The following is a 26,116-nucleotide window of genomic DNA, read 5'->3' as shown; positions in this document are numbered from 1 at the left end:
TTAGCAAAACTCATTTCTGGTGACAGAATTCAGAATAGGAGTTACCATAGGGGTTTACTAAAGGAGTGCTATTGACTAGAAAATGGCATAGGGACCCTTCTGGGGTGCTGACAAAATACTGTATCTTGATCCGGTTGGTAATCACACACGTGTATACATAGGGCAACTTTATCAACTATACACTCAAGATTTGTGCACTTGACTGTATGTCAGTTTTGACACACACGTACAAAAAAATCCAAGGCAAAAATAACAATATGTTAGTTAACATGTGTTAATTCTCAGTGGTGGGTATAGAGTGCTATTACTTAATTCTCTATGTTTTCTTTACGTTAAAATTTACAATCAGGAAAGAGAGAGAGCAATAGTTCTCCATAGCCAAAGTGACACCCATCCTAGAGGGGCCCTCTGCCCAGCCATCTCCCCAACAAGGGGGTGAGTTCCCTTATAAGGGGGTACAGATGACAACAACCAACCAGCCTGTGTTAGTGGAGACAAGGTTATCTTCATGGTCACTCTCTCAGGAAATTGGTGTGGCTGCTAAAAAGTGGGGTGTTTTGTAGGGTCTTTTGAAGGTCAGTGTGGCTGATTCTTGAGCTGACAGGGACCCTGAGCCATCACGCATGAGCTGGACTAGAGCGCCAGCCTCCCTGCACCCCAGCCCCCCCAAAGAAGGCAGAATGGTATTTGGAGGGCAGCTCCGTGGCCTCAGCTTCCAGATTGGTTGCTGCTCCATTTAGCCCAGGGCATCACCCATATTGGGTGCATGGCAAGTCAAGAGGAAGGAAAAGAGAGGTACAAAGAATTTAAGGAGGTGGGAAAAATAAGAAAAAGAGGTAAAATGAAAGATGCATATGCCTTGCCCTGCAGCTTCAAGGACCTGGGTGGGTTATCTGCTTCCTTCTTTGGAGCCTCTTTCTCCTATGGGCTCAGCTCTTCACCTTACACTGTGGAGGAAGGGAGGGTGTGGTAAAGCCCAAAGTGGCTCCGAAACCAGACAGACCTGCCTTTCTGTCACTGAGTGGCAACCTGCTTGACCTCTGGTGCCTCCCTTTCCTCACCGGTGAAACAAGCATTAATTCCACCTCTCAGGGTCGATGTAGGGGCTGGAAATGGGGAATGCCAGGACCTGACCTAGGAGGCTCTTCATAACAGGGGAGAGGGGTAAGAATAGGCCTCTCTTCCCTCTGAGGTCAGTTTTGTGGGTCAGAGACGCTGGCAGGGATGTCCAATAGAACTTTCTGAGATGATGGGTGTTGAGCACTTGATAGGTGTCTGGTGAGCCCTGGGGACTGAGTTTTTCATTGTATTCTATTTCAGCTGTTATATATTTACATAGTCACCTGTGACTGCTGGCTGCCGCAAGGGGCAGTGCAAGGAGAGTTATTCAAGAGAGCACGACTGCTCCCCCGCCAGGCGGCTGGGCAGGGTGGCCCATTGGTCTGGACACTGAAAGGCGCTGGGTATGCGCCGCATTTACGCAGTCATTTCTTCCCCTGAAAAAACTCTTCCTGAATAAAGTCGGGGCTGGCGTGAAAGCCCAGGACTGAGGTCAAACTCCGAGCTCCGGGATGGGAGCAATTAAGGTTTGTAACCGCGTGGACTCCACAACTTCGGTCCCTCCTCGTCCCCTACTCTCTCCAGTCTGCCTACAATCAGTAAGTCCCCTGGTGAAATGCGGTGGGGACACGGGAGCCTCCCTCTGCGTCTCCGCCACCCGTCTGGGCCTCCTAGGGCTACTGTATTCTTCGCATCAAACGCTAGAGGCTCGGCACTTCCCATTTCACAGCTGAGGAAACTAAGGCTCCAGGTTAAGGGCGCGCGGCAGGAAGCGGGGGAGCTCCAGCCCAGCCGTAAACTCTTTGGGGCTCCGGTGGCGACAGAGACACTGGCGACTGAGGTTGTCAGGGCGCGCGGGCGAAGCGGCGAGTAAATATTTGGGGCTGTAACCCGGGTTCCGGCAACTCACCGTCACTGCGGTTCCCCGGCGGGCGCGTGGCGAGGGCGGCGCCTGGGGGACAGGGGCGTCCCCGCGTGGCGGCTGGGACAGACCTCGCGGCCCCGCCCCGGCCCGCCTCCGCCAGCGGCTATAAGACGGCAGAGCGGGAGGGTGGCGGCGGTGGGAGAAAGAGCGGGCGTGCGCACCGTACTGTAGGCGGCGCAGCGGGAGCGCGGCCGGGCGAGGGCGGCCGGCAGAGCGGGTGCGTGGAGCGCAAGAGCCGGCCCGGAGCAGCCCCGGCGTGGGCGCGAGCGCGAGCGCAAGCGGCTGCACCGTTTCCGAGCCCAGCACCTCTTAGGACCCTCCGCCGCGCGCGCGGGGCCGAGCCTGCCCATGAAGCCGCCCGCAGCGCAGAGCAGCCCCGCGGCGGCCGCGGCCGCAGGTGAGTGCGGGACCCTGAAAGCCCTGGCCCCGCGGGCGCGGTGGGGGGCGAAAGGCGGGGGATCCGGGGGCGTCCCTTTACCCGCGGGTCCCCATCCTCCCCTGCGGGCTTCAGCTGCCTTCCTCGCGCCTGGCTGGGGCCACTTAACGGGCACAGCCTGACCCCGTCTTGCCACCGCTTACCCGTTCGCACGCGCCCCCGAGGGACGAGCGTGGGCACAAGTACCCTACAGGGCGTGGGAAAGAGTTCGGCCGCGTGGATTAGCTGGGTGACCTTTGGTCTGCAGCTTCACTCAGCGGAGGCTCAGTTTCCCCATCTCTAAAACGGGCACGATTCATACCACCGCTTCAGGGGCTGGTTGGGAGTATGAAAAGATAAGCAACGGGCAGTGACAGCGTGGCTGTCACTCGGCAGGCGCGCGCTGAATGTTAGTTATCTTGGGGAATGGTGGCGGCCCCCTCCAGGCCCGGGGACGGGCTAGCCGTCCCGCCCCGGCACCTGAGTCCGTCATCCCTGTCCCCAGCCCCGGCCTTGGACTCGGCGGCCGCCGGGGACCTGACGGATGCGCTGTGCGAGTTTGACGCGGTGCTGGCCGACTTCGCGTCGCCCTTCCACGAGCGCCACTTCCACTACGAGGAGCACCTGGAGCGCATGAAGCGGCGGAGCAGCGCCAGCGTGAGCGACAGCAGCGGCTTCAGCGACTCCGACAGTAAGTGTGGCCCCACCGGGGAAGGCGCGGGAGCGCCGGGAACTCCCAACCAGGGGTCCTAGGGGCTCGAGTCTCTGCTTCTCTGGAAGCCGAGGGGTGGGGAGCCCAGCCAAGCGAGCCCTAAGGCTCCGCGCAGTCTCTAGGACGCCCGCAGACAGGCAAAACCCCCGGGTTGTCACGCGAAGGCTGTTGGAGGCACGCGGGTCTACCTGCTGCCTGCAGGTGTCCTGAGGCCGGAGGGTTTAAGCAGCTGCCCGGACTCAGCCAGACCGGGCTCCTGGGACTCAAGCCAGGCCTTCCCACCGTTACCTCCCCTCCCTTCCCTTTGCCCTTTTCTCTCTCTGCATGTTTTTCAGAGTATGTGTAGAAAGTGCCACAGGAATGGGGGTGGAGGGAGACATGGGAGGGCACAATACCGAAAAATTTGTGAAACCAGAAGTTTCATAAGCGGCTGTTCTTGGGATTTTTGAAATAACTTCTTGCGTTTTCTTCTGGCTCCGAGCTCCCAGACCGGCTGGTGCCCTGCATGCGGTTTTTGAAAGACTCCTTGGCACGGCGGGGCTCGAGTATTTTCGGAAGTGTCCTTCTTCAGGCAGGTCCACCAGTGGGACCACTGGCTTCCACAGCTCCCCCCACCCCCACTCAGGCTGGAGAAGGAGCCAGAGGGCAGATGGGCACAGAGGTGCTTCCTGGCGGCTTTTCTCAGAAGGGAGACTACCGCAGGGTCTCTTTGTCTTAAACAACCTTGCAAGTAGCAGGACAATTTGTTTTTTGTTTTTTTTTTTGTTTTTGTTTTTTAATTCGAGAACAAGTCGTCTTGTTCGAACAGATATGGGTATCTGTTTAGGTATCAGATAGAAAATTTGGTAACTTTTCAAATTGTTGGTTTTCAAATTCTGGAAGACTTACTATTTTTCAAAGTGAATTTAAATTTTTCTGACTTATTCTTGAGACTTCATTCTCTAGATGGGTTACCAGCACGAATGTCACTCCCTTTGCTGCCCTTGACTCTGGAAGTGAAAGCAATGACCCAAGGACCTTTCCTTGTGATTCTCTTCTTTTGAAATCTGAAGCTCTTCCTTGTTCCAGAGCAAAGATATAGTCCCAGACCCCATGTGAGCTGTCCTCCTGAGAATGAATAAAAGTGCTTGACACCCTGTTCAGGGATTGAGTCAGAAACCTGAGGTCCATCATGACTTTCCTTGGCAGTCCTGACCAAGGGTTAGATTTAATTGAAGTTTTTGAAGTGAACAGGGATGGAATAGTGTGCTGCTAATATTCTGTTTTGCATTTTTGGACTTGATTGCTAATGACCAGACCGCTTGTTTTCAATTTCAAAGAGAAATCTCAAAACTTCTGAAATTTGTCTCAAAGCTGTGGCCAAACTTAAATATGTCTTCTTTTGCTGGGTCATGGAGCAAGTTATTCATCAAGTGCAAATTCTCTCTCCCACAAGAAAGAAAGCTGGGACAGACTGTCCAGTACTGCACTATTGCAAAGAACAAGTCCTTTCTGACACAGGGCCTCATTTGGCTAGGATGTGGTCTGAACTTGCCCATCCTGGGTGATTGCAGCTCCCTCTGGGTAGGGTTTCAGATCTGGGACCTGTTTTCAGGGGCCTCAAAGAGAGGGTACTCAGAAACCCATCCTTAATGGTTTTGGGGGAGAAATTTGGAATAATCTATAGTTTCTCTTGGGGTGTATGTGCGTGCATGCATTTTGCTTTCTGCCCTTGTTGCTAACTGCTCAGCTAACCCTTAGTTTGGTGGCTAGAGAGTAATGGGGAGGGTATAAAGGAGGCTCAGATGATATTTGTCTTTTTTCATAAATGTGTAGCTTATCCCCCATAAGACTGGTTAGAAATAGTCTTGGCAGAATTGGTGTATATCTAAACAGTAATTTCTTAAGGAAGCATACTGTGTGTATCTTAACTGCCACCAAGTACTGAGCACAGACATTTATTATGCGTATTTGTCTGTTCAATGCTTTTCTGAGGAAGAGAATGTTTGAGAGAAGTAGATCCTACTGAGATTTAGGCCGCCAAAAGGGAGACATACCAGGATAATGATAATAAGAGCAGCTCAGTTTTACCAAGCCCTTACTATGATTATTGTTATTATTTATTAGCTCTTATCAGTAGTGATTTCTTTGTTGGGCTTTAACTGTGTTATCTCATATGACCTCTACCACAGTCCTGTAAGATAGGCACTGTTATCTCCATGTTTCTGATAAGACAGCAGAACCGCGTGAGCTGTCTCTAAGACCTTGCTCTGTCACCATGGATGGTTGGCTGGAATGGGAACCAGGTCCTCAGGAATAGACCTGAAGTCCCGTTGGACCCAAATCATTCACCTGTTTATCAACAGTGGTTGTGTCTCTTCAAGGCAGTCGTCATCAGCCTGGGTCTGGAAGGTCTTGGTTTCTACACCTGTAAAATGGAAAGGATGCTATTTAGTAGTACTGTTAGAAACATCCATAAGCTCATGATGAGGAAGAAAAAAATCACTGTTTCATGCTCTCAAGAAGACATTAAAATGCATACACCAGGCTCTATCACATAAGTCAGATGTATTTGAGCCAGTGTCTTGCATGCAAATGTTACATATGAGCTACAAACCAGCAGCACCTTGATTCTCACTCTGCCTGCTACTTACTGCTCTATCACTCAGAAGATCCACCTTCCAAGATAGCTCAAAGTAGCAGTTCTGTTTTTTGAAGAACCCTTCCTTTTCTCATTAGAAAAAAAAAAAATTAGGGTTGCTTTCATACAAAGGAGAAACATAGATATTCCTTCCACCCAAAGAAGCAAGTTATTTAGATAGGAGAGAAGAATGGACATTTAAAAAGAAATACTCCTTCCTGGGCACCTGGGTGGCTCGGTTGGTTAAACGTCTGACTCTTGATCGTGGCTCAGGTCATAATCTCATGGTTGTGAGATCACGCCTTCTGTCAGATCCAACTGGGCATAGAGGCTGCTTGGGATTCTCTCTCTCTCCCTCTCTCTCTCTCAGCTCCCCACCTCCTGCCCTGTACACACACTCTCTCTCTTTCTCAAAAAAAAAAAAAAAGAAAAAGAAAAAGAAAAAAAGAAACACTCCTTCCTGTTCCTACTGATGGGGTGGGAGGGGGAGGTCCTCCAAAGATGTGAAGAAGACCAAAATGAAAATTGCAAGATAACTCCACATTAAGGATGGCATTCAAATAGGGGTTGATCAAAACAGGCTGGTTCCTTTCCCCTAGACTTCGGTCCAGCAGGTGAGATCTCAGACACTTTAGTGGGAGCAGTTTTAACATTAGCAGTGGAAGGGCAGTGTTGTTCAAACTTCACCCTTAGAGGGATTTTAGGGGTTGTAAACTTCTTTGGTTTTAACTTTTAAAAAAATATATTGTTTTCAGTATTTTCAAAATTGTAAAGGCACACCATGATTTCTCAAATATGTTTAATGAAATTTTAACTCATAATTACTGGTTTTCTAAAAATTTTTAATGTTTATTCATTTTTGAGAGGAAGAGACAGAGCACAAGTGGGGAAAGGGCAGAGAGAGAGGGAGACAAAGAATCCGAAGCAGGCTCCAGGCTCCAAGCTGTCAGCACAGAACCTGATGCAGGCTTGAACTCGTGAACCTTGAGATCATGACCTGGGCTGAAGTCAGACTAATGCCCAACTGACTGAGCCACCCAGGCTCCCCTTTAATTACCAAGTTTTAGCCAATGTGTTAATTTATGTTTCCACTGAATGATTTTATATGAAGTTTACAGTATGACCTTGAACTTTAAATGGTGGTATGAACTATCTCTGCTGTATTGGGATTTCACTTACCTTTTTTCCTTTGAAGAGAGGAAGTGTTTTGCTACTTAACAGGAAGGGTCTGAAGGCTGCTGGGACTGCAAGAGATATTGTGATGTTGTGGAGCCGTTTTAGGGAATGAGGAACTGGCTTCTTTCAGCAGGTGCAAGACCAGAACATTTGTATATCTTTTCCTAGTCTGCTCCAGCTTGGCCCTGGGAGAAGGTACCTTGTGGACAGTGGGTGTTAGCATGACAGGTAGCATATTGGCTGATTTGGCATAGGAGATCCAGAGACTGGAATCTGAACTTGTTCAAGCCTTGAGAGAACGAGAAGTTAGGAGCTCTCGGGCTGCCCTGGCACTGTTAGGAATTCCAGATGGGTGACAGGTCTCACTCGGGCGGAGACCTCGAGAGGTGTCCAAAGGGACCCAGTGGTCAGGGAAGCTGGGACAATATTGGTGAAAGGGAAAAGGGCTCTTTCTTACTCTATCCTACTTTTAGTGAGGCTTTCAGGATTTAGATTTTGTGGAGGAGATTCACCCCTCCCCACCACCATTCACTGTGGCAAAAGGGAAAGAGGTCCAAGGCTTTCTTTTTCTCAGTTAATTACTATAGTTTGCTTGTCTTCAACGTGTGGGATTGTTCTATATTTACAGGAGCTCTGGGCAAGGTTTACTGTCTGTGGTTTTACTTCCCTCTGGAGTAGCACATGTTGGTGCTAACCCTAAATTACCTTTCTCCCCACCCCCAAACTAAAAGAGCACAACTACCTTTTAAACAAGCTTCTGTTTTTACAGCTGAGTTTCTCAAACTCTGTTGGTGCTCTTAAAGTTAGATCTTTGTATATTGAATATGCTTACATTTCTTCTGATGGTGTCTTAGGGAACTTGGTACCTAAGTTTGAGGTTCCTGGATTCCGCATGCCAAGTTGACTGGCCAAGGACATTTCTAATGGGCCTTTGAGATGCCTGTGAGATGGGGCTTTAGAGCTGATTGAAGTAGATTTTGTGGAGCCCTGAAATGTAGTCTTATCACCTGCTAAGGTTCCCCAAATCATCACTGATTGTGTCCTTGAACCCCTGTTAATGGCACCACCTGATATTGGGGTGGGGCCATAATACATTAATATGCTATCAGCCAGCAACACATCGCTATCATTTTATCAGACTAACAGGCTGTTGTTTTGCAAGGGATAGAGTTCCAGAGGTGTGAAAAGAACAGGAAGTTAGGCTTTACTTACCTTTTAATCTACCGTAATGCCTACCTTGAAGTCTTGTTCATTGAGGGTGCTTAATAAAAGTCCATGGAGTGAAATTTTATGGGATAAAGGAAAGTGATGTCTACAGCTTGGGGGCACTTCTGTGTTGGTGGTTTGTTTTAGGGAGGTTTATTCGAGGGTGCCTCAGAAGATAAGCCTCTCTTGAGAATTTTGCTGCTATCTAAAGAAGAGGAGGAAGCCCAGGCTCAGAATCTTGCTTGTTAACCATTCGCTGTGGGGCCCTTTGCTCTCCTGGACAGGTTATCCTCCATTTAACTAGGAACTTTAGAATAAAATCATGAAAACCAGGGGCGCCTGGGTGGCTCAGTCGGTTAAGTGTCTGACTTCATTCAGTTCAGGTCATGATCTCTCAGTCCATGAGATCCAGCCCCGCCTTGGGCTCTGTGCTGACAGCTCAGAGCCTGGAGCCTGCCTCAGATTCTGTGTCTCCCCCTCTCTCCACCCCTCCCCCCTGCTCACATCTTTCTTTCTCTCAAAAATAAACATTAAAATAATTAATTAAAAAATCATGAAAATCATACATATCATACACAGAGTGGCTAGCTTATTATTTCCCTTTTGCTAAGGAAGAGACTAAGTCTCAGAGGTGAAGTGATTTGCACAGGGCCACGCGGTTGTCATATGGCCCCTTATCCCATACGGCTCTACTGTGGCAGCTTCTGCTGGGCCTTGTGGTAGCTTTGGGCTTCCTGAAGTTACTTTTTTTCATCTTTTTCATGAATGACGTATGTAGAATATTACCACAGGGTGGGACTGAACTGTGGGCAGGTTTGGCTTCAGGATGCTGAGGGTTCGCTTCCTGTTGATGGTTGAATATTTTGGAGCCTGGAGTTAGGTCTGGCTCAGGTTGTGCACAGAAGCTCATGGAAAGAGAGAGGAATCAAGGTGTGGCAATGAGCTTCTGTGTGAACTTGTGTGTGTGGTTGGTTAGGAGGTGTGGGGGAGAGGGGAAGTGGGGAAGTGAGTGTATGCTAAGTTGACATGCTTGTGTGTGTGTGTGTGTGTGTGTGTGTGTGTGTGTGTGTGTGTGTGTTTGCGTGTATCTATCTATCTCTATATATCTATATAGGGGTATACCTATATATATATATATGCATATATAGATAGATATTGTAGCCAGAATTTTTTTTCTCTCTCTCCCTCATTGGGGGAGTAGCATTCCCCCATTCATTAGCAGTAAGAGGAACTTCTGATTATGTTAAGTTTGATTTGCAACTGAATTTATTAGGCAAGTAACAGCCAGTTTGTCTATATATTTTCTGAGTTTGAAGAAAATACTTGGATCAAAAAGGCATATTAGCACCAGGCTGTAAAGGCTAAGAGGTACACAGTGACAACATCCCAGTACCATGACTCATTCTCTACAGAGTCTCCAAACCACCTGAGTTTTTCCTGAATCCTCACTGGATTCTTTTTTTCCTACCATTTTGCAATGGCCTTTTTCCTGTCTAGATCATTCCTTCCCCGAAAGTTCAATGACATTTGGTCTACTTGCCTGTGAGGTAAACAAACTGTGTGTGAGTGTGTCCCTCCCCCCCAAAGGATGGCTGTATGTGGATGTAAAATTGCTGAAAGTTGGAGCAGAATAGGGATGAAGTCCAAAGTCAGGGCAAGGGCCAGTGGTGCAGGGCTGGGTGGAGTGAGGTATGCTGGTGAAACTGGCTCTCAAGGGCCAAGTGTTTCTGAGAGATAGAGACCAGAGGTGTGGCCATGGAAGCCTGGGCCAGCGAGTCTCTGGGTTCGGCGGTCTGGGCCAGGGATGGGAGCGATGCTGTCAGGTGTCCTCAGAGCCAAAGATAATGTGCCAAACGCCTCATGTTCTTTCCTTCTGGCTCCGGGGTTTGGGCATGAAGCCGGCCTCCACAGGGCTCTCTGTGGTTTTCCTGCCCCTGGGTCTTACCTCATCTTTTCCCCTACAAGTTTCTCAGGTTCTATTTGTGGCGATTCTCCTACCTATTGCGTGGTGACAAACAGTGACGCCCTGCCGTAGGTCTGCCATGGACACGGCCGCTTTCCTGTATGTAAGGGAAAGGCTTTTCCTTGAGAAAATCCAGACTGCTCTAGGGGTGGGCTCAGCTGGAAAAGCAAGCAGAAGGGCTTCCCCATTTGAGTTCCTGTGCAAGTGTCCTGAGACATGTTAATGGGCTGCCACAAAAAAGGTGTCCCATAGTTAAACTGGAGAAACAAGACTTCTCAGGGACATTGAAGCGGGAAGACCCAGTAGGAGTCTCCAAAGGTGCTCAGTGTTTCTCAAACTTAGTTGATCACATACATGGTTCTTCTTTCCCAAGGACCAGTGTTCTGAGGAACATTTTTTGGGGGGAAATATTATGTGTGGGGTTTGGTATTTTGGATCTCATTAGGTGTTCATCACCAAAGCCCTGAAAAGTGACTGTGGTCCTTTTAGGTGACTTAGGCTGGACCTCTGAGGGGAGAAAAGATCGTGAGAGTTGGGCATGTCTGGAAAAGTGAACAAGATGAATGCGTAGGTCAGGAAGATAAGATGGCACTGGGGCCACCTGGTCAGAGGAGGGTGGGAGGAAAGGGAGCCAGGTGTAGGGTCTGAGAACTTGCAGTAGTCTTTTAGGGATGAAGCTCAATTATTGTGTGATGAGAAACCTCTGCTTTGGAAAACGCTTTTTATCTTTTATAACTTATTCATGTTCACTTTGAGTTATGGGGACCAAAGAAAGAAGTTTTTGCCTCCTCCTGAGTTGGAGGTCGTTGGATTCAAGTGAGTGAATCCCAAAGAGGAATAGAGCCCTGGCCAGGCCCTCTTGATTCAGCCGCCCTCCGTAACCTGCAGAGACTTTCCAGAGGTCATATCTGCTACAAGTGTGCCTGGCTTTGTGTTTTGTTTTAGCCAGGAAGACTGTTACTTTGTGACCTCACAGGCCACATCCTGCTTCTGCTGGCTGCTCTGCCTTTGAGCCCTTTGAGGGGGTGGAGCTCAGCCACCAGCTCCCTTTTGGTGTCATGGCCACATGGCTGAACTGGCTGTGGGCTGGTTTCCTCATTTTTGGCAGGATTTAGAGAAGTAGAGTCTCAGAACTTCAGAGCTGGAAGGAACTTTAAGGATTATGTAGCCTTCCCATTTTATTGATGGCTAAGCCGAGGCTCAGAGATGCAGTCTTGCCCAAGGGCGCCCGAGTATCTAAGTAGCTGAGCTGGTTCCCTTGACTCCCAGCACAACTCTGCTTCTGGGACCTTGCCTTGCTCTTGCTCTTGCTCTGGTCTTTGGGGTACGGCAATAGAAGAAGCCACAGGATCACTCCAAGTGTCTATAATTGACAACGTCTAGAAGAAATATTTGTCTCTGACCCTCTAGCTTATTTATCCTCAGAATGTAGGTTCTCAGGAAAACCAGGCCAAAGACAGTCTTGAGCAGTCAGGGAGGATTCTGAAGTAATGGGACCCAACCTTATGTTTGTATTTCGGGGAGTTCAGAGGGCAGAAGGGACATTTTTCAGGAGAGACGATTCTTTAGGTCTAAAATCCTGAACCAGCCCCCCACCCCACAATAGCCAAGCATCGGCTCAGCTGTCAGTTAGACTCCTGGGCAGTGGGATCCTGTGTGTTGCAAAGGAGGCTGGTCTGGTCGTGATCATCCTGTCACACTCTCCTTTTTTTTAGGGAAGCAAGGCCTTCAGTGTGCCTGACTGGACACACACACACACACACACACACAGGCACACACCCCTATCTCAAATCATTTTGGGGCATGACTATAAAATCTGGAAATCAACCTGTTTTCTTTACGACTTTGCTCCTTTGGGAGATGAGCTGAAAACCATCTCGAACGAGTTACATTTTCTTTCCTGAAAGGTGCAGATTCGCTCTATAGGAACAGCTTCAGCTTCAGTGATGAAAAACTGAATTCTCCAACAGACGCTGCTCCAGCTCTTCTCTCCCCCACCGTCCCTCCTCGGAAAGGTAGGCTCGTGAGTGGTGGTATGAGGGTTTTGGTTTCCTTCTTCTCTCACCCTTCCCGGTCTCTTGTCTCTTCCGCCTGACCCCCGACCCTTCCCAAATGTGCAAAATAAATAGATAAAACTAACATCTTCGTACGGTGTGAGGTGGAACTGTCCTTTCTCAGGATTCTGATCGGTGTAAAAATGAAATCAGGTAATTGAGGGGCAAGGAACCAGATCCGCAGGGAGAAAGAACACTTGTCTTTACGCTCTGCTTTCTCTCACGTGGTGTAATCAAGACCATGCCAAATGACAGTGCTCTCTCAGACTGGTTGGTTCAAGAATTGAAAACTCAGCAGTTAGGGTTTGCAGAAAGTGAGATCCTTTTTATTGCATTAACTATGTAACCAATGCTTTCAGATTACCAATTTAGCAATTCAAGGGGGTCATCATCATGAGGCAGGCCATGATCTCACATGATTTAAAATAGCAGCTCCAGCCTGTCTCTACTGTGATATTAATAGACCTAAAAAGTTTTTAAAGATGCATGAGCAGTTTCTTATTTTTTGGAACTTGTAAAGTGTCTCCAGCTAGAGAGCTGAATGTTCTGTTACATTGGACAAGTGCCCTCTTGAAAACAAAAGGAGTTTTTCTCCTCAAGAAACATTATACTTGCTGAAAATAGTTGCAGAATGCAATAAAAATGGAACATGGTTAAAAAGAAATATGAAGATTCTATTACTTTTCTCACTCTTGGCATTAAAGGCAGAATTTCCCTCTTTTTCAAAAGACTGATTTTTAAATTCTCCTCTCAACATAGCCGTGTTGAGCAGTCACTAGGGACTCTGCTGTTGTCCAGCTCTCTGCAAAACAGAGCTATTGAATTCAGAGAGACAGGGCAGTCTAGGAAGTGGCTGAAAACGTGCCGAGATTTGCTACCTGATCTTTAAGAGGTAGGAATTACAGAAGGAGGAAAAAGCCCTAGTGGCAAATTGACTTTAAAAGCTGAGAACAACGAGCCATTTGTAGCCAGCCAGCAAGGGTTAATTAATACAAATATCCAGGCACGTGTTTCGGACAAGGCATGAATGACGAACCCTACAGGAACGAGTATATGTCTCAGGATATAGAGGGAACAAAATCAAGACAAGGACTGGCTGCCTTGTCCTGACAGCTGGATGGGATGAGGCTGTCCCAGACCCGGAGGCCTCAGTTTGCCTTTCTGTACCATTTTGACAAAGAACAGTGGCTCCTCCTTCGTTTCATACCGAGGGCTGTGGTATTGCCCTGGGGTGGTGGCACAAACAAGAATGTGTCAAAGGCGAGGCTTAGTGGGAATATTGAATCTGGGTGTCCACTCTGCACTGTGCCACACTTACCGGACATTTTTGACTGATAACTCAAAACCTACAGAGTCAAAAAAATCAAAACTTTTCATCTTCCTTTCCAGCCTCTCCTCTCCCCTGCCCCTCAGACTTTTAAGGTAGTGAAGGGAGATTCTTCTTCTAGGTTGTTGGGGTGAGGGTGGCACAGGGGATGATGAACTGAAAAAACACAAGAAGGGGACGTCTAGGTTAATCTTCAGAATCAGTGTCTGAGTTGACTGTAAATAAACATTGGAGCAGACACTTGGGGTTGGTACGGGACAGTCTGAAATAACGTCTCTGAAGATCCAGAGATACAAAATGGGGTCGCATAATCCTGGGAACAGAGGGCTTCTTGAGCTGTCATTGATATGGAAACTGAAGGTCGACTCTTGTTTTTCAGCTAAACTAGGAGACACGAAAGAGCTAGAAGACTTTATTGCTGATCTTGACAGAACATTAGCAAGTGAGTACGCGCCTCGTATTAAAAAAATCAAACAGAAAACCAACCAACACCGCTGATAAAGTGCCATAATAGTTACCAGCTTGCCTGGGGGCAGGAAGTTACATCACTGGGCTTCTTTAGGTTCAGAAACAGGACCCTAGTGGCTCAGAAAGAAATTCTGAGGACAAGTTTGCATTAATGTAGACCGTGTGCCTTTCCAAACAGTGAGAACAGGTTACCAGCAAACAATGACATTTTGTTTGAAAAATGCAGAGTAGTTATTAGAGCAAGATTGGAGCTTTACCATCACGATGTCCTGGCAGGCTTTTTGGAGGAGAAATGAGCCAACTGACTACAAAACCAATGTTTTAACAAGCCAGATGGTTCCATCCCATGGGCAAAGGAAGTGTTCCAGGTTAGATCCAAGGATTTGGGGAGGTCTGACTTCTAAAGGGTTGAATCCCAAAAGAAAGAATTGGCCTGGGGAGACCCCATAGCCAAAGGCTCACACCAATTAGTGAAAAACCTGGATTAAGTACACACTACTTTGTGTCCCATTTGGCAGTTACACTAATGGTACCCCCTTATGTGACTGGAAATGTTGGGAACTGAAGATATCAGACCATAACTACAATGGGGGTGGGGGGTGTCCAGAAGACGGGGCCCTGAGAACCAATCTACCCACTCTGTTTCAAGAGGAAAGGATTACAGGAGCCAGAAGAATCAGCTAGGACTTCTGGGATAAAAGTTTCAGCAGCTCTACTCTTGGGGGAGAGGCGGGGGTCTCATTCAGTCACAGAGCAGAAGAATTTTGTCCTAGGGTCTTAATTTTTTTAATGAAAGAGTTGATTTTCCATAAGGAATGTTTTATGGTATCCTCTGCTAAATAGCCAGGTGTAACCTGAAAAATTAGATCCAAAGCTGATTATGTAAAAATGACCCTGTTCTTCATACTGTTTCAGACAGACGTAAATCTCAGGTGGAAAGTCCTTGTGTATTTTCTACCTTCTCTTGCCCGTTCTCTTACCTGCTATACCATCCCACATCAGAAGACCCACGCCTGTTTTGACAGAGATTATTGTAATTACAGCACAATTTGTACGAGACCCGTGGAACAAGCCTGCCTACTTCATGGAAATTGCAGCTGGCCGCCCGGTTGTACCAGTTAATCAGACATACATTACGTGGGAAACCTGCCATTAAGTATGATGCTTTGATGCCTGTCTGCGACGGTGTTAAGCTCTGGTTAAGCCTAGGAATTGGAAACTCTTATGAGTGCATGATAACCTTATTTATCTCCTTTTAACAGGTATGTGAAACAAGGAGAAGTTCTGGGTCCTTTCATCCTAAGGGAGAAGCTTCAGAAAGCTCCGAGGACCCTGGTAAAATCAGCTACGGAATTTGCTGCCAGAGCAGACAGAGATGAGAACTCACCTACCAGCAGGCCATTCTCAGACTCGTTCTGAAACCAGCCTTTGATCATCTCTGGGCAATTTAGAGCGTGAAACTGACTTTGTTGACCAGCTTGCAGCATATTAGAACAGATGACCCATGCTAATATTGTATTTTCTCTCAAAACATAGCTTTCCTGTAATTTAAAGTGCATTTATGGAAATATTTGTAATTAATTATATATAGTTGGAAACAGTAATATGCTTTTCCCAGTATAATATATTTTTGTATGCAAATAAAATTTGAACTGGAGTCTGTATGTTGTAAACTTTTTTTTTTTTAAATATCTTTCAATGTATTCTCATTCAAATAATGTTCTAGTGGGAATAACACCCCTCTTGATGCCTAATGAGGGCGTTGAATGCTCCAGATCACTCTAGACAATAGGGTGGGGAAGTGTGACTTTGAACCTCATTCAGTACTCCAGAGGGAAATGCTGGTATACGATTCATGGGAAATTTTATTTTATTTGGTTTTATTTATTTTTTTAGGCTTGTTTATTTTGAGAAAGAGAGAGTGGGAGAGGGGCAGAAAAAGAGGAAGAGAGAAAGAAGCCTGATGCGGGGCTCGATCTCACAACTGTGTGATGGGGACCAGAGCTGAAGTCAAGAGTCTGATGCTTAACCCGCTGAGCTACCCAGGCTCTCCTCATGAGAATCTTAATTTGAGGGCCATGGGTTGTTTAATTGACTGAGGATTGTGGTTTTGATGGAAGTTGGGTTTCTCTTCTACCTCTCTTCTCCTCATATCTTACCACCTTTTTAGGTGCTGTGGGCTCTTTCCTTCAATTAAGAGAAACACTATTTGCACTCAAAATTCAGGACTGAAATAGGAGTGAACGTTGGGGCAGCTGGAGGACTTGAAAGTTATGGTGCTCTTACCAGATCTGTGTGTTAGGCAAGAGCTGATGGCACTGGCTTGATACTTAGGTTCAGGTGGCTTCTGTGGAGCTGGAGGGTCCAGACGCAAGGTCTTCCACAGGGTGGGCTTTGCATGTGGAAGGCAATGACCACCCCTACTTCCCACCACCAGCCTTTTGGGGAGGATGGAGAGAGCACAAAAACAGGGAAGTTCATAATTTTCTTATCTATGTTTTTCTATCTTTAAAACCTCTAAAACAACCAAGCATTACTTTGATAATCAGAATCACGGTAGTTACAAACTCAATCCTTTTGTTTCTATAGGCCACAAATCTAAAACATAACTCCTCGGAATTTTATTTATATCTTCGAGAGGTAACTTATATTTGATCTGCTTTTTAGGGCATCAGAAAACTCCATGGCCTTTTCTTTAACCTTTGTCTTTTCCTCAGGTTCTGGGAAAACTTTGGGGTTGAGCCCCAAATATTTTCTTTATTTCTTTATTGAGATATAATTCACATGCCTTAACATTCATCCCTGTACGTGTACAATTCAGTGACGTTTGGTATATTCACAGAGTTGTGCAGCCATCGCCAGTACCTAATTATCTGTCTCTCTGGATTCGTCTATTCTGGATGTTTGGAATTAGTGGAATCATACAGTATGTGACCCTTTGGGTCTGGCTTCTCTCCCTTAGCGTGCTATTTTCCAGGTTCATCCATGTTGAGCATGAATCAGTGCTTCATTCCTTTTAATGAGTGAATAATCACTGTATGGATATGCCATATTTTGTTTATCCATTTATTAGTCGAGGAGCATTTGGGTTGTTTCTACTTTTTTGGCTAATGAATAATGCCATTATGAATATTCATGTACAAATTTTTATGTAGACATATTTCAAAATTTCTCCTGGGAATATAACTTGAAGGGGAATTGCCAGGTCATCTGATAATCCTATATTCAACTTCTTCAGGAATTGCCAAACTTTTCCCTTTTACATTCCCATCAGTAACATACGTGGGTTCTCATTCCTCCACATCCTCACCAACACTTGTTATTGTCTGTATTTTTGAATAAAGGCATCCTATTGGTTGTAAAGTTGTATTTTATTGTGGTTTTAATTTGCATTTCCCTGATGACTAATGATGTCAAACATCTACTTATGTACTTATTGGCTGTTTGTATATCTTCTTTGGAGAAATGTTGATTAAAATCTTTTGCCCATTTTTACAAAGTTTATTTATTTATTTATTTTGAGAGAGTGCAAGCAGGGGAGGGGCAGAGAGAGAGAGAGAGAAACAGAGAGAGACAGAGACAGAGAATTTGAAGCAGGCTCCAGGCTCTGAGCTGTCAGCACAGACCCCGACACAGGGCTTGAACTCATGAACTGTGAGATCATGACCTGAGCTGAAGTTGGATGCTTAACTGACTGAGCCACCCAAGCTCCCCTCATTTGTCCACTTTTAAATTAGGTTGTCTGTATTATTATTGAGTTGTAGGAGTTTTCTATTTTCTATGTATTCTGTATACAGGTCCCTTATCAGATATATGATTTGCAAATATTTTTTCCTATTTTGTAAATCATGTTTTCACCTTTTTTGTGTGTCCTTTGAAGCTCCAAAGTTCTAAATTTGATGACATGTAATTTATTTTTTCTTTTGTCACTTGTGCTTGTGGTGTCATATCTAAGAAATTATTGCCTAATTCAAGGTCACAAAGAGTTACTCATGGTTTTTTTTAGGAGTTGCATAATTTTTTACAACTCTTACATTATACAAGTCTTACATTTAAGTCTTTGAAGACTTTGAGCTAATTTTTGTATATGATGTGAGCTGAGGTCCAACTTCATTCTTTTACGTATAAATATCCGGTTGTCATTGCACTATTTGTTGAAAAGACACTTTTTTCCTCGTTGAATTGTATTGGCTCCCTTGTTGAAAATCAGTATGGGTTGATTGATGGACTCCCAGTTCTCTTCCAGTGATCTATATGTTTACCCTTATTTTAGGACCACACAGACTACATTACTGTAGCTTTGTAGCAGATTTTGAAATCAGAACGTGTGTGTCCTCCAACTTTGTTCTTCTGCAAGATTATACTGGCTGTTCTGGATTTGTTGCATTTTTATGTGAATTGCAGGATCAGCTTGTCAATTTCTATAAAAAAGGCAGCTAGGATTTTCCTAGAGATTGCACTGAATTTCTAGATCAGTTTGGGTTGCCATTTTAGCAACATTATGTCTTCCTTCTAATTCATGAATGTGAAATACCTTTCAGTTTATTTAGGTCTTCTTAATCTCTTTCAACTGCTTTGTAGTTTTCACTGTATCAATTTTGCACCTTTTTGGGTCAAATTTATTCCTAAGTATTTTATTCATTCTGATGACAACGTAAGAAAACATTTGAGAATTGTTTTATTCCATAATTTTTTTAGATTGTTTTTGTTATTGTACAGAATACACTTGATTTTGCATACTGATTTTGTATCCTGCAGCCTTGCTGTAACTGTTTATTAGTTTGAGTAGTTTTTTGTGTGCGGATTTTGTATACAAAATCATGCCATTTGCAAATAGAAATAGTTTCACTTCTTTTTCAGTCTGAATGCATCTTCCATTCTTTCTGTTGCCTCACTGCCCTGGCTAGAACTCCCAGCACAATGTTGAAAATATGTGGTGTGTGAGAAGGCACACCTAGTCTTGTTATTGATCTTGGAGGAAAAGCTGATGGTCTTTTGCCATTAAGTATGATGGTAGTTGTGGGAATATTTTCTTTTTTAATCAAACAAGCCCTTGGCTTGTTGTCTAAACATAACTTCTCCATTATGTGGAACTGTTTCTTATTCACGTTTGGGACCTTTATTTGCTTTGGATAAATCTTTTTCATCAGGATACCAGTGGCTGTTCATTGTCACTGTCATTTTTATTACTAGCCTCTTCCAGAATTGTGGACCTATCTGCATTTGTCAGCTCTTTCTTTATGGTCTCTTGGAACCGGGACTCCCAAAGTTAGAAGTGCAGGGTATCTGGTTTTTTGGGCTGTTGTGAGGGTAGGGTCAGTGGTTTGGGGAAAAGAAGTGAATTCTTGGGGCACCTATGTGGCTCAGGTGGTTAAATATCCAACTTTGGCTCAGGTCATGATCTCACAGTTTGTGGATTCGAGCCCTGTGTTTGGTCTCTATGCTGACTGCTCAGAGCCTGGAGCCTGCTTCAGATTCTGTGTCTCCCTCTCTCTCTGCCCCTCCCCTGCTCACACTCTGTCTCTCTCAAAAATAAATAAACATTTAAAAAAATGCTTTAAAAAAAAAAGAAGTGAATTCCTTTAGGGAATTGTTGGGGTGAGGGTAGTTTATATTTTATAAACCTCTGTTAGATGAATAACTGGAGACAAGCAAGCTGTGGGTCATGTCGCAGCTTGGGGCTCTGGGTATGTTGAAAAGAGTGTTTTCAATACTTCCCAAGATTCATTTTAAGGAACACATTCCTAACCTGTTTTGAAAAATAGGTATTAAGATCATACGTACTTGAAAAACGCTGCATGATATGTACCCTACTTTGAGATTAATTATGCACATTAGTACATAAAATACTTAGGTAGGGTTGAGTCTAAGCTGTTGGAATCAGCAAAGCCAATTATAGTGGCTTAAACAATATGGAAGTTTCTCACTAACAGGTGAGCAGTGCAGGGTGAGTGCCTTGCTGGTTCAATGGACATGACTTATTGGGAAATTATGACGGAGCCTGGCTACACAGAACATTGGCCCCAAGTGTTAGAAGGCACATCACCACAGAAGGTGGTGATGGGTGGCCTACTGGCAATCAGTCAAGACTGGGGACCCTGAGTTTCTCCACAGAAATATCCTTCTGGGTATGGGATGGGACAAAGGAAGAGAGAGTATGGGCTTTCAAACTAGACCAGGTTAAATCTCACCATACCGTGCAGCATCTGGGCAATCTTGGGCATGTTTATCTCCTTTCAGAGGTTGTTTCCTCATTTATAAAATGGGAGTGTAGGTCTGTGTCTCCCAGGGTCCTTGTGAAGATCAAATATAGAAGATGTAAAGCGTCTAGTATTCTTCCTCCCCCCACCCCCTCATATCACAAGGACATTGGGCTCCTGTACCCAAGGCAAAATTAAGCTCCATCTTACCCTGCAGGGGTCCCAGAGGCCAGTTGCAACCACCCAGTTCCTCATCTGATAGAAGAAAGCCAGCAGATCTAGTCTGATAGGGCCAGAGGGAGCGAGGCAGGGAGAGAGCACAGGAAAAAGGGCAGGGAGAGAAGCTTCAAGCCGCAGCCTTGCCACTGACTGGATTCTGGCCCCTCTCTGGGCCTCAGCTTCCTCCAGGTTCAGCCCCTACGGTTGAGTGGGCTCTGACCCTACCTCAGACTTGCAGCTCTTCTCTGAAAAGCAGATGGGCTATTTTTCTTGGTTTTTCAGTATGTGTTTCTTCCACACCCTTCTCCAAATGTTTTCCTGTGCTAATTTATTTGGCTAAGAAGGTTTGTGGTGACAGACACCAAACAGGAAATGGCTGTCATAGCTGCTGTCTGCAATTCTGTTTTTTTTTTTTTTTTTTTTTTGTTTTTAGGCTTTCTCCTGCATAGCTCACCTCTACATTGCTTGGTGTTGATTTAGGTGCAGGGCTAAGTGGAAGGGGAAAGGGAAAGGGAAACACATTTTTAGAAAGGAGCATTTTCCTTCAAGTTCAAAGTTTACTAAAGGTTAGGGATTATGCACAATGGCAGTATTAGGTGGTTTCTTTCTACCACAGGGCCTTTGCACATGCAGTTCCCGCTACCTAGGGTGCTCACTCTTCTCTGCCTTTCTTGTTAATTCTACTTCTTTAGAATTAGCTCAAGCATCATGTCCTCAGAAAGCCTTCCTGCCCATACCCCCTTCCCCAGTCTAGGCTGGTTCCTCACTGCTATTCTTATAGAGCCCTCTTTAAGTGCACTCATCCTGGTTTGTAATGAAATGGTCATTAGTGTGATTTTGGGGGTTGATTTCTACTCACCCTCCTGCAAGTGGACCATAAACTCCATGAAGGCAGGGACCATCTCTGGTTTGGCTTGCCATAGTATCCCCAGTGCTTGACATGGCTCCTGGCACATAGTAAGTGCTCAGTCTATACCTGTTGAGGGCATGGGTGAAATTTCTCACCTCTTGCACAGCCCAGGCAGATCAGGAGTGAGACAGTGTCCGTGGGTGCTCATTTGTCTTGTCTGTGCTGTCCTCTCACTTCCCTTGTAGGTTTTTTTCTGCTTTCCCTTCCCCAGGGCCTTGCTCCCATCCTTCCAAAGCATCTGAAGAATTGATCCAGGACCAAGATTGCAGCTGGAGGGCCCATAACAGGCCTTTCCCAGCTTTCCTATCATTTATAGGGGGAGAAGGGACCTCTGAAGACAGAGAGAGCTTTGAGGCCCAAAGAAACAAATCTTTAGTGGTGGAACTTCAGACACCCTCACTGATAGTAGGGAGAAGAGGCAGACGTCCTAGTCTCTCCAGGGAGATGTCTGATGTTAAGCCGACCCTGATCCTGACACAGTGTTAATACTTTTTCCTAGAACTCAAAAATTCCCAAGTCAGTAAAATCTTCTGAGCCCCATGGTGACAGAATATTGTTAACATACTGTGTGTATCTGAACATGTGAACGAATGCATATATGTGTACATGTGCACGTGTGTGTATGCGTGGGTGTGCATGTATGTGCATGTGTGTGCATGTGTATGTTATGGATTAGTTGGAAGGAAAGAGATGAAATTGTGGGTTCTGGTTTGGAAGGCCCAGGGGAAAAAGCAGAGCCGTTCCAGATCCCTGGAGGATCTGGTGTTGAGCTGCTCACTGGACAGTTCTGCTTCCTAGGCCTGGACTGGTCTGCTCGCCTATGGGCTTGTCCTTGCTTATCAACATTTCAAAACAGGATCACCTTTGTATTTGAGGTTTCATGCAACATATGGGGAAGGGCCCATTCCTACCTGCTCCCAGGAGGCATTTGACCTGTTGTCCTAGGCCCAGGGCCAAAGCCTGTTCTGGAATCAGAAGAGTCAAGGCTTGGTTGTAGATTCTAAGCCAAAGGAAGCCCATGCTCAGCCAAGAACAGGTCTGGGAGGGGGAGGACCAGAGTGTGACCCCTCACTTGTCAAGGGTATCTGGCAGGCAGGGTCTGGTGCTGCCGGAAGGAGGCCCTGAGAGCCACGGGAGGGGAAGGGAGCAGCAGTGTTGTGACAGGAGGGATTCTGAGTGAGAAGCTGCCCTGCTCAGGAAAGTGGGAGTGTGGAGTGAGTTCCTGGGATAACTCAGGGAGCCGCAGAGGAATGTGGGAAACATTCTTACCCATGACTTACCCAGTGAGGGTGGCGGTAGGTGAGCAGACTCAAAGGAAAGGAATCTTGAAAGAACACAGAGTTCAGGATCATTCTGGAAGGCGGGTCAGCAGCACACCTTTCAGATGGAACAAGGGCTGCCATCTGATCCCTTGTCCCACCTTTGCCCCTGACTGGCTCTATTTCCTTGGGCTGATACACAAAAAGCCTCATCTAAAATGAGGCTGCCTCATTTTAGGCATCAGAAACTGGACGCTGGGGCCAAAGGTTTAAGTGACCCTTAGACAAAAGTCTCAGACGACAAGTTTCAGGAAGGGGAAATCAGAGACGTAAATATACTACGGGGAAAATGAGCTCCCCAAACCATTATAATTAACCATCATAATCTCAAGTGATCCAGGACTGATAGAGAGATTAGCTGTGCCCGGAAGGACATTTGTTTGCAATTGCTTGTGCACAGATAAGAGAAGTTGCATAAGGCCGGCGGCAGGCTAGGGAGCCAGGGAGCACACAGACAAGGAAACCGCCTGGGAAGGGAGGTCACTCTGATTTGAGGAGGCCCGTTGTGCTAAGATTAGAGCCTGCCCTCAGAGGGGCCGTGGCACTGGTTCGGGGCCACAGCCTCACGGGTCCCAGGGCACGTGGGAAAATGAGATCTCGATCCTTCTCTGATTTTTAAATCTTGATTGAGACGGTGAAGAGATGGCTTCTCCTTGGCAGGTTGCTGCAGGGTGTTTTTCAGGCTGCACCGTTTGTAATTTGCGATTCTTTGTGCGAATTCTGCCTTTTCAATCCTGCCACACCCTGGGGTTTAGGATTCTGTTCGTGTTGTCTTCAGCCCTGTTCTGGAAGGTAAAACTGTTCCCTCCTTGGAAATAAAGAGACAGATGTACTACCATGATCTGAAAGGTTGGATTAGCATTTTCTCCTGATAATTAAGACTTTGCGCTACATAATCACTACTTTATTTCTCTTAAGATGAGAAGCACCTGGCTTGCGTTTCTTGGCCCGAGCTCAGACACTGGTTTTCTGAGTCTCTTAGTGGCTGCACGGTCCAGGAGAGACACAGGGAACGTGGAGATGGTCTGAGGGGAGGTATGAGGTGTCAGGAAAGAAAACTCTCCTTTCAAAGGGCTGGGCTTACATTGTCCTGCTGTCCTGAACGACTGAATGGGAATTTAAGGCCACTTAAGGGAGGCTGCCTGCTTTCCATATCACCAAGGATGGACTAGGGATCTTGGGCTAAGCTGGACACACCAATCGGTGGTGAGTTTGTGGGAGGGCTGGGGTTTGCTTTCTCCTGAGGCTTTTTTGTTTTTAAAGGCTAGATAATCATTTGCCTGAAAGGGTGTAGGGAAGAGTCTTTCTGAAGGAAGAGGGGTGTCTTTGATCTAACAAGGTTTTTCCGGTCCTGTGGCTGTTCCTTCCAGGTTTCCCTCCGGTCCTCACTGCGGGCCTCTTGAGCTGTTCCACTTTCGAGTACTCAATCCCACCTTGACAGCTGAACAGTGCATGAACTGGTGCCTCTGTGCACAGAGGCTGTGAGGCAGGCTAACAATGAGAACCTGATGTGGGCCCCGCCTAGAGTCACCATTTCAGCTATGTCTCATTTGGCCATGGGATTGAGGGGACTGTCACGCGAAGGGCGCTGTTTCCAGCGTAGCACCATAGCCTCAGAGGTCACACTGGGGTTTCCAGAGGCAAGGACATCCTGTTCTGGGATTTAAATAGATAAGTTTGGCATTTAAGGAGTGTGAAGTAATCCTCAAAGAAGGCCACTTAAGGAGGGATGTTTCTGTGAACGCAATGCTGGAGTGAGCCCACTCTAGAGCTTTTAAAGACAAGCTCCGTGGGGCGCCTGGGTGGCTCAGTTGGTGAAGCGTCTGACTTTGGCTCAGGTCATGATCTTATGGTTTGTGAGTTTGAGCCCTGCGTCAGACTCTCTGCTGTCAGTGCAGAGCCTACTTCGGATCCTCTGTCTCCCTCTCTCTGCCCCTACCCTGTTCGTGCACATTCTCAAAAATGAATAAACATTTTAAAAAAATAAACAGAAGCTGTGTAAGAGCTCTTTGTGGCAGGAATTCAGTGCCAATGTTAATAGTACCACATGTGGGGCCTGTGCCATGGGTGGCCTCTCCTCATTCTCAGGGCAGCCCGATGAGCAGGCTTTATCATTGCCAGTCTACAGACGAAGAAACTGAGGCTCCCAGTCATGGCGGCGGAGAGCGGCAGAGCAGGACCTCGTCTGAGGAAACTGAGGCTCCCGGTCATGGCGGCGGAGAGCGGCAGAGCAGGACCACGTCTGGGCCCTTTGGGGTTAAATGCCTGCTCTTTTTTGTCATCCCAGCCAGCCCCCAAGGAAAGTTCTGGGTCAGTTCGTCTCCTGCTACTCAAAGCTCAGAGGTTGGCTTCTTTGGGACTTTGATTAGGCAGAAATTTCAGAGACTTTGCTCTTTGTCACTCATCTTCCAGCCAATGGCTGACACTCTCAGAACCAAGGTCAGTGTTGCCATGGTTAACATCTGACTTCCAGGGAAGGAAGGGGCTGATGAGTGGAGCTCCGGGGCCCTGCTTCCCAGGCTAGGCCCTGAGCAAATGTGGAAAAGCAGAAACACAGAAAGTACCTGAAGAGTGCATCGAACCAGCTTCTTCAGGAGCCAAGCAATAGAGACAGCTAATCTGGCAGCCCCCCAGCCTCGTTCTCAGGGTAGCCAAATTTACTGGGATGAGATTCATGCCACCTGGAAGCCATGACTGCCGCCTTAGCTTCACATCTGTCTCCCTAGCATAGCACCCGTGTCTCACTCTGCTTCGGCCACAACCAGGTTTGTACAACCTGTCTCCTCCATTACCCCATTAGCTGCTGGGAGGTGTGAGTAGTGTCCCCCCACCAGGTTCCCCTGGGAGCTGGTTTCGGCCTGGCACCTGGTAAATTGAGGCTTGGCCTAAACTGAGAAAGGAGTTCATGTTAGAAGCAGCTAAGAGATGCTTCCCCGGCCTTCTTAGCGCAAATGGTAGTTAGAAGATGAAACTAACAGCTCCTTATTTTTAAACTAGCATGGAATAGGGAGAATACGGCTGAACTACGACTTAGGGGAACTGCCTTGAGTAGTGACTCTGCTACTTCCTAGTTGGAAGACTTCGGGCAAGTTATTTAATCCATTTGAGTTTGAGTTTCTGGCATAAAATATGTGTCCTAATTAATCTGAGGCTTATTAAGAGAAATGCATGAGATCACACAGATGAAAATACTTGTAAACGGGAGCCACAAGGTGGACAATTTTTGTGCTATTGAAAAAAATACAATGAATAAGTCCGGTTATTGTAGCAGAGTTTTGTCGTGTTCTATTTCATCTCTCCTTCTCTTTCTCTTCTGCAGTCACCACCCAAATACCGGCTCTTATGGAACTCATGTCAGAGTGGGGGAAATAGGCAAACGGAAATAGGGCGCTGTATTAACACACATACATAGGTAGCTGGCGATTTGCCCAAAGCCTATGCTTCTCTTTGTACGGTGTAGAATTGTTACCGTCTCAACAGGAGCGAGGATTACATTTTCCTGCCTTCCTTGTATCCAAGAGTGGCCATATGATTACTTCCTGC

General features: G+C 46.4%; 1 protein-coding gene and 1 long non-coding RNA gene across 3 annotated transcripts; one reads left to right on the top strand and one right to left on the bottom strand.

Moving 5' to 3' along the window:
* Positions 1–1,984: 1,984 nt before the first annotated feature.
* LOC125918114 (regulator of cell cycle RGCC) lies at positions 1,985–15,817 on the top strand. 2 transcript variants are annotated; one of them, XM_049624157.1, is made up of 5 exons: positions 1,985–2,381; positions 2,905–3,090; positions 11,984–12,091; positions 13,837–13,899; positions 15,188–15,817. In XM_049624157.1, the coding sequence occupies exons 1-5, from the start codon at positions 2,333–2,335 to the stop codon at positions 15,193–15,195; spliced, it is 414 nt and encodes a 137-aa protein (XP_049480114.1). In that variant the 5' UTR covers positions 1,985–2,332; the 3' UTR covers positions 15,196–15,817. The 2 variants fall into 2 exon arrangements, with proteins under 2 accessions (XP_049480114.1, XP_049480113.1); XM_049624156.1 differs by lacking the exon at positions 1,985–2,381 and having other exon boundaries at positions 2,389–3,090.
* LOC125918116 (uncharacterized) lies at positions 5,077–6,112 on the bottom strand. The gene is made up of 2 exons (XR_007456382.1): positions 5,745–6,112; positions 5,077–5,518 (listed from the first exon to the last, which is right to left on the bottom strand). It is a non-coding gene; the product is annotated as an uncharacterized LOC125918116 (long non-coding RNA).
* Positions 15,818–26,116: the final 10,299 nt, after the last annotated feature.

This window comes from Panthera uncia, unplaced genomic scaffold, assembly GCF_023721935.1.
Source record: "Panthera uncia isolate 11264 unplaced genomic scaffold, Puncia_PCG_1.0 HiC_scaffold_455, whole genome shotgun sequence".
NCBI classification, from domain to species: Eukaryota; Metazoa; Chordata; class Mammalia; order Carnivora; family Felidae; genus Panthera; species Panthera uncia.
Note: the sequence above shows the minus strand (reverse complement) of the source record. Positions and strands in the feature narration are given on the sequence as shown.

Bases quoted from the DNA above. Each gene is read 5' to 3' on its own strand.
- LOC125918114 (XM_049624156.1), top strand. From the start codon at position 2,826: ATGGTGGCGGCCCCCTCCAGGCCCGGGGACGGGCTAGCCGTCCCGCCC. The intron at 3,091-11,983 runs GTAAGTGTGGCC...CTTTCCTGAAAG, and splicing joins CGGCTTCAGCGACTCCGACA to GTGCAGATTCGCTCTATAGG. The intron at 12,092-13,836 runs GTAGGCTCGTGA...CTTGTTTTTCAG, and splicing joins CACCGTCCCTCCTCGGAAAG to CTAAACTAGGAGACACGAAA.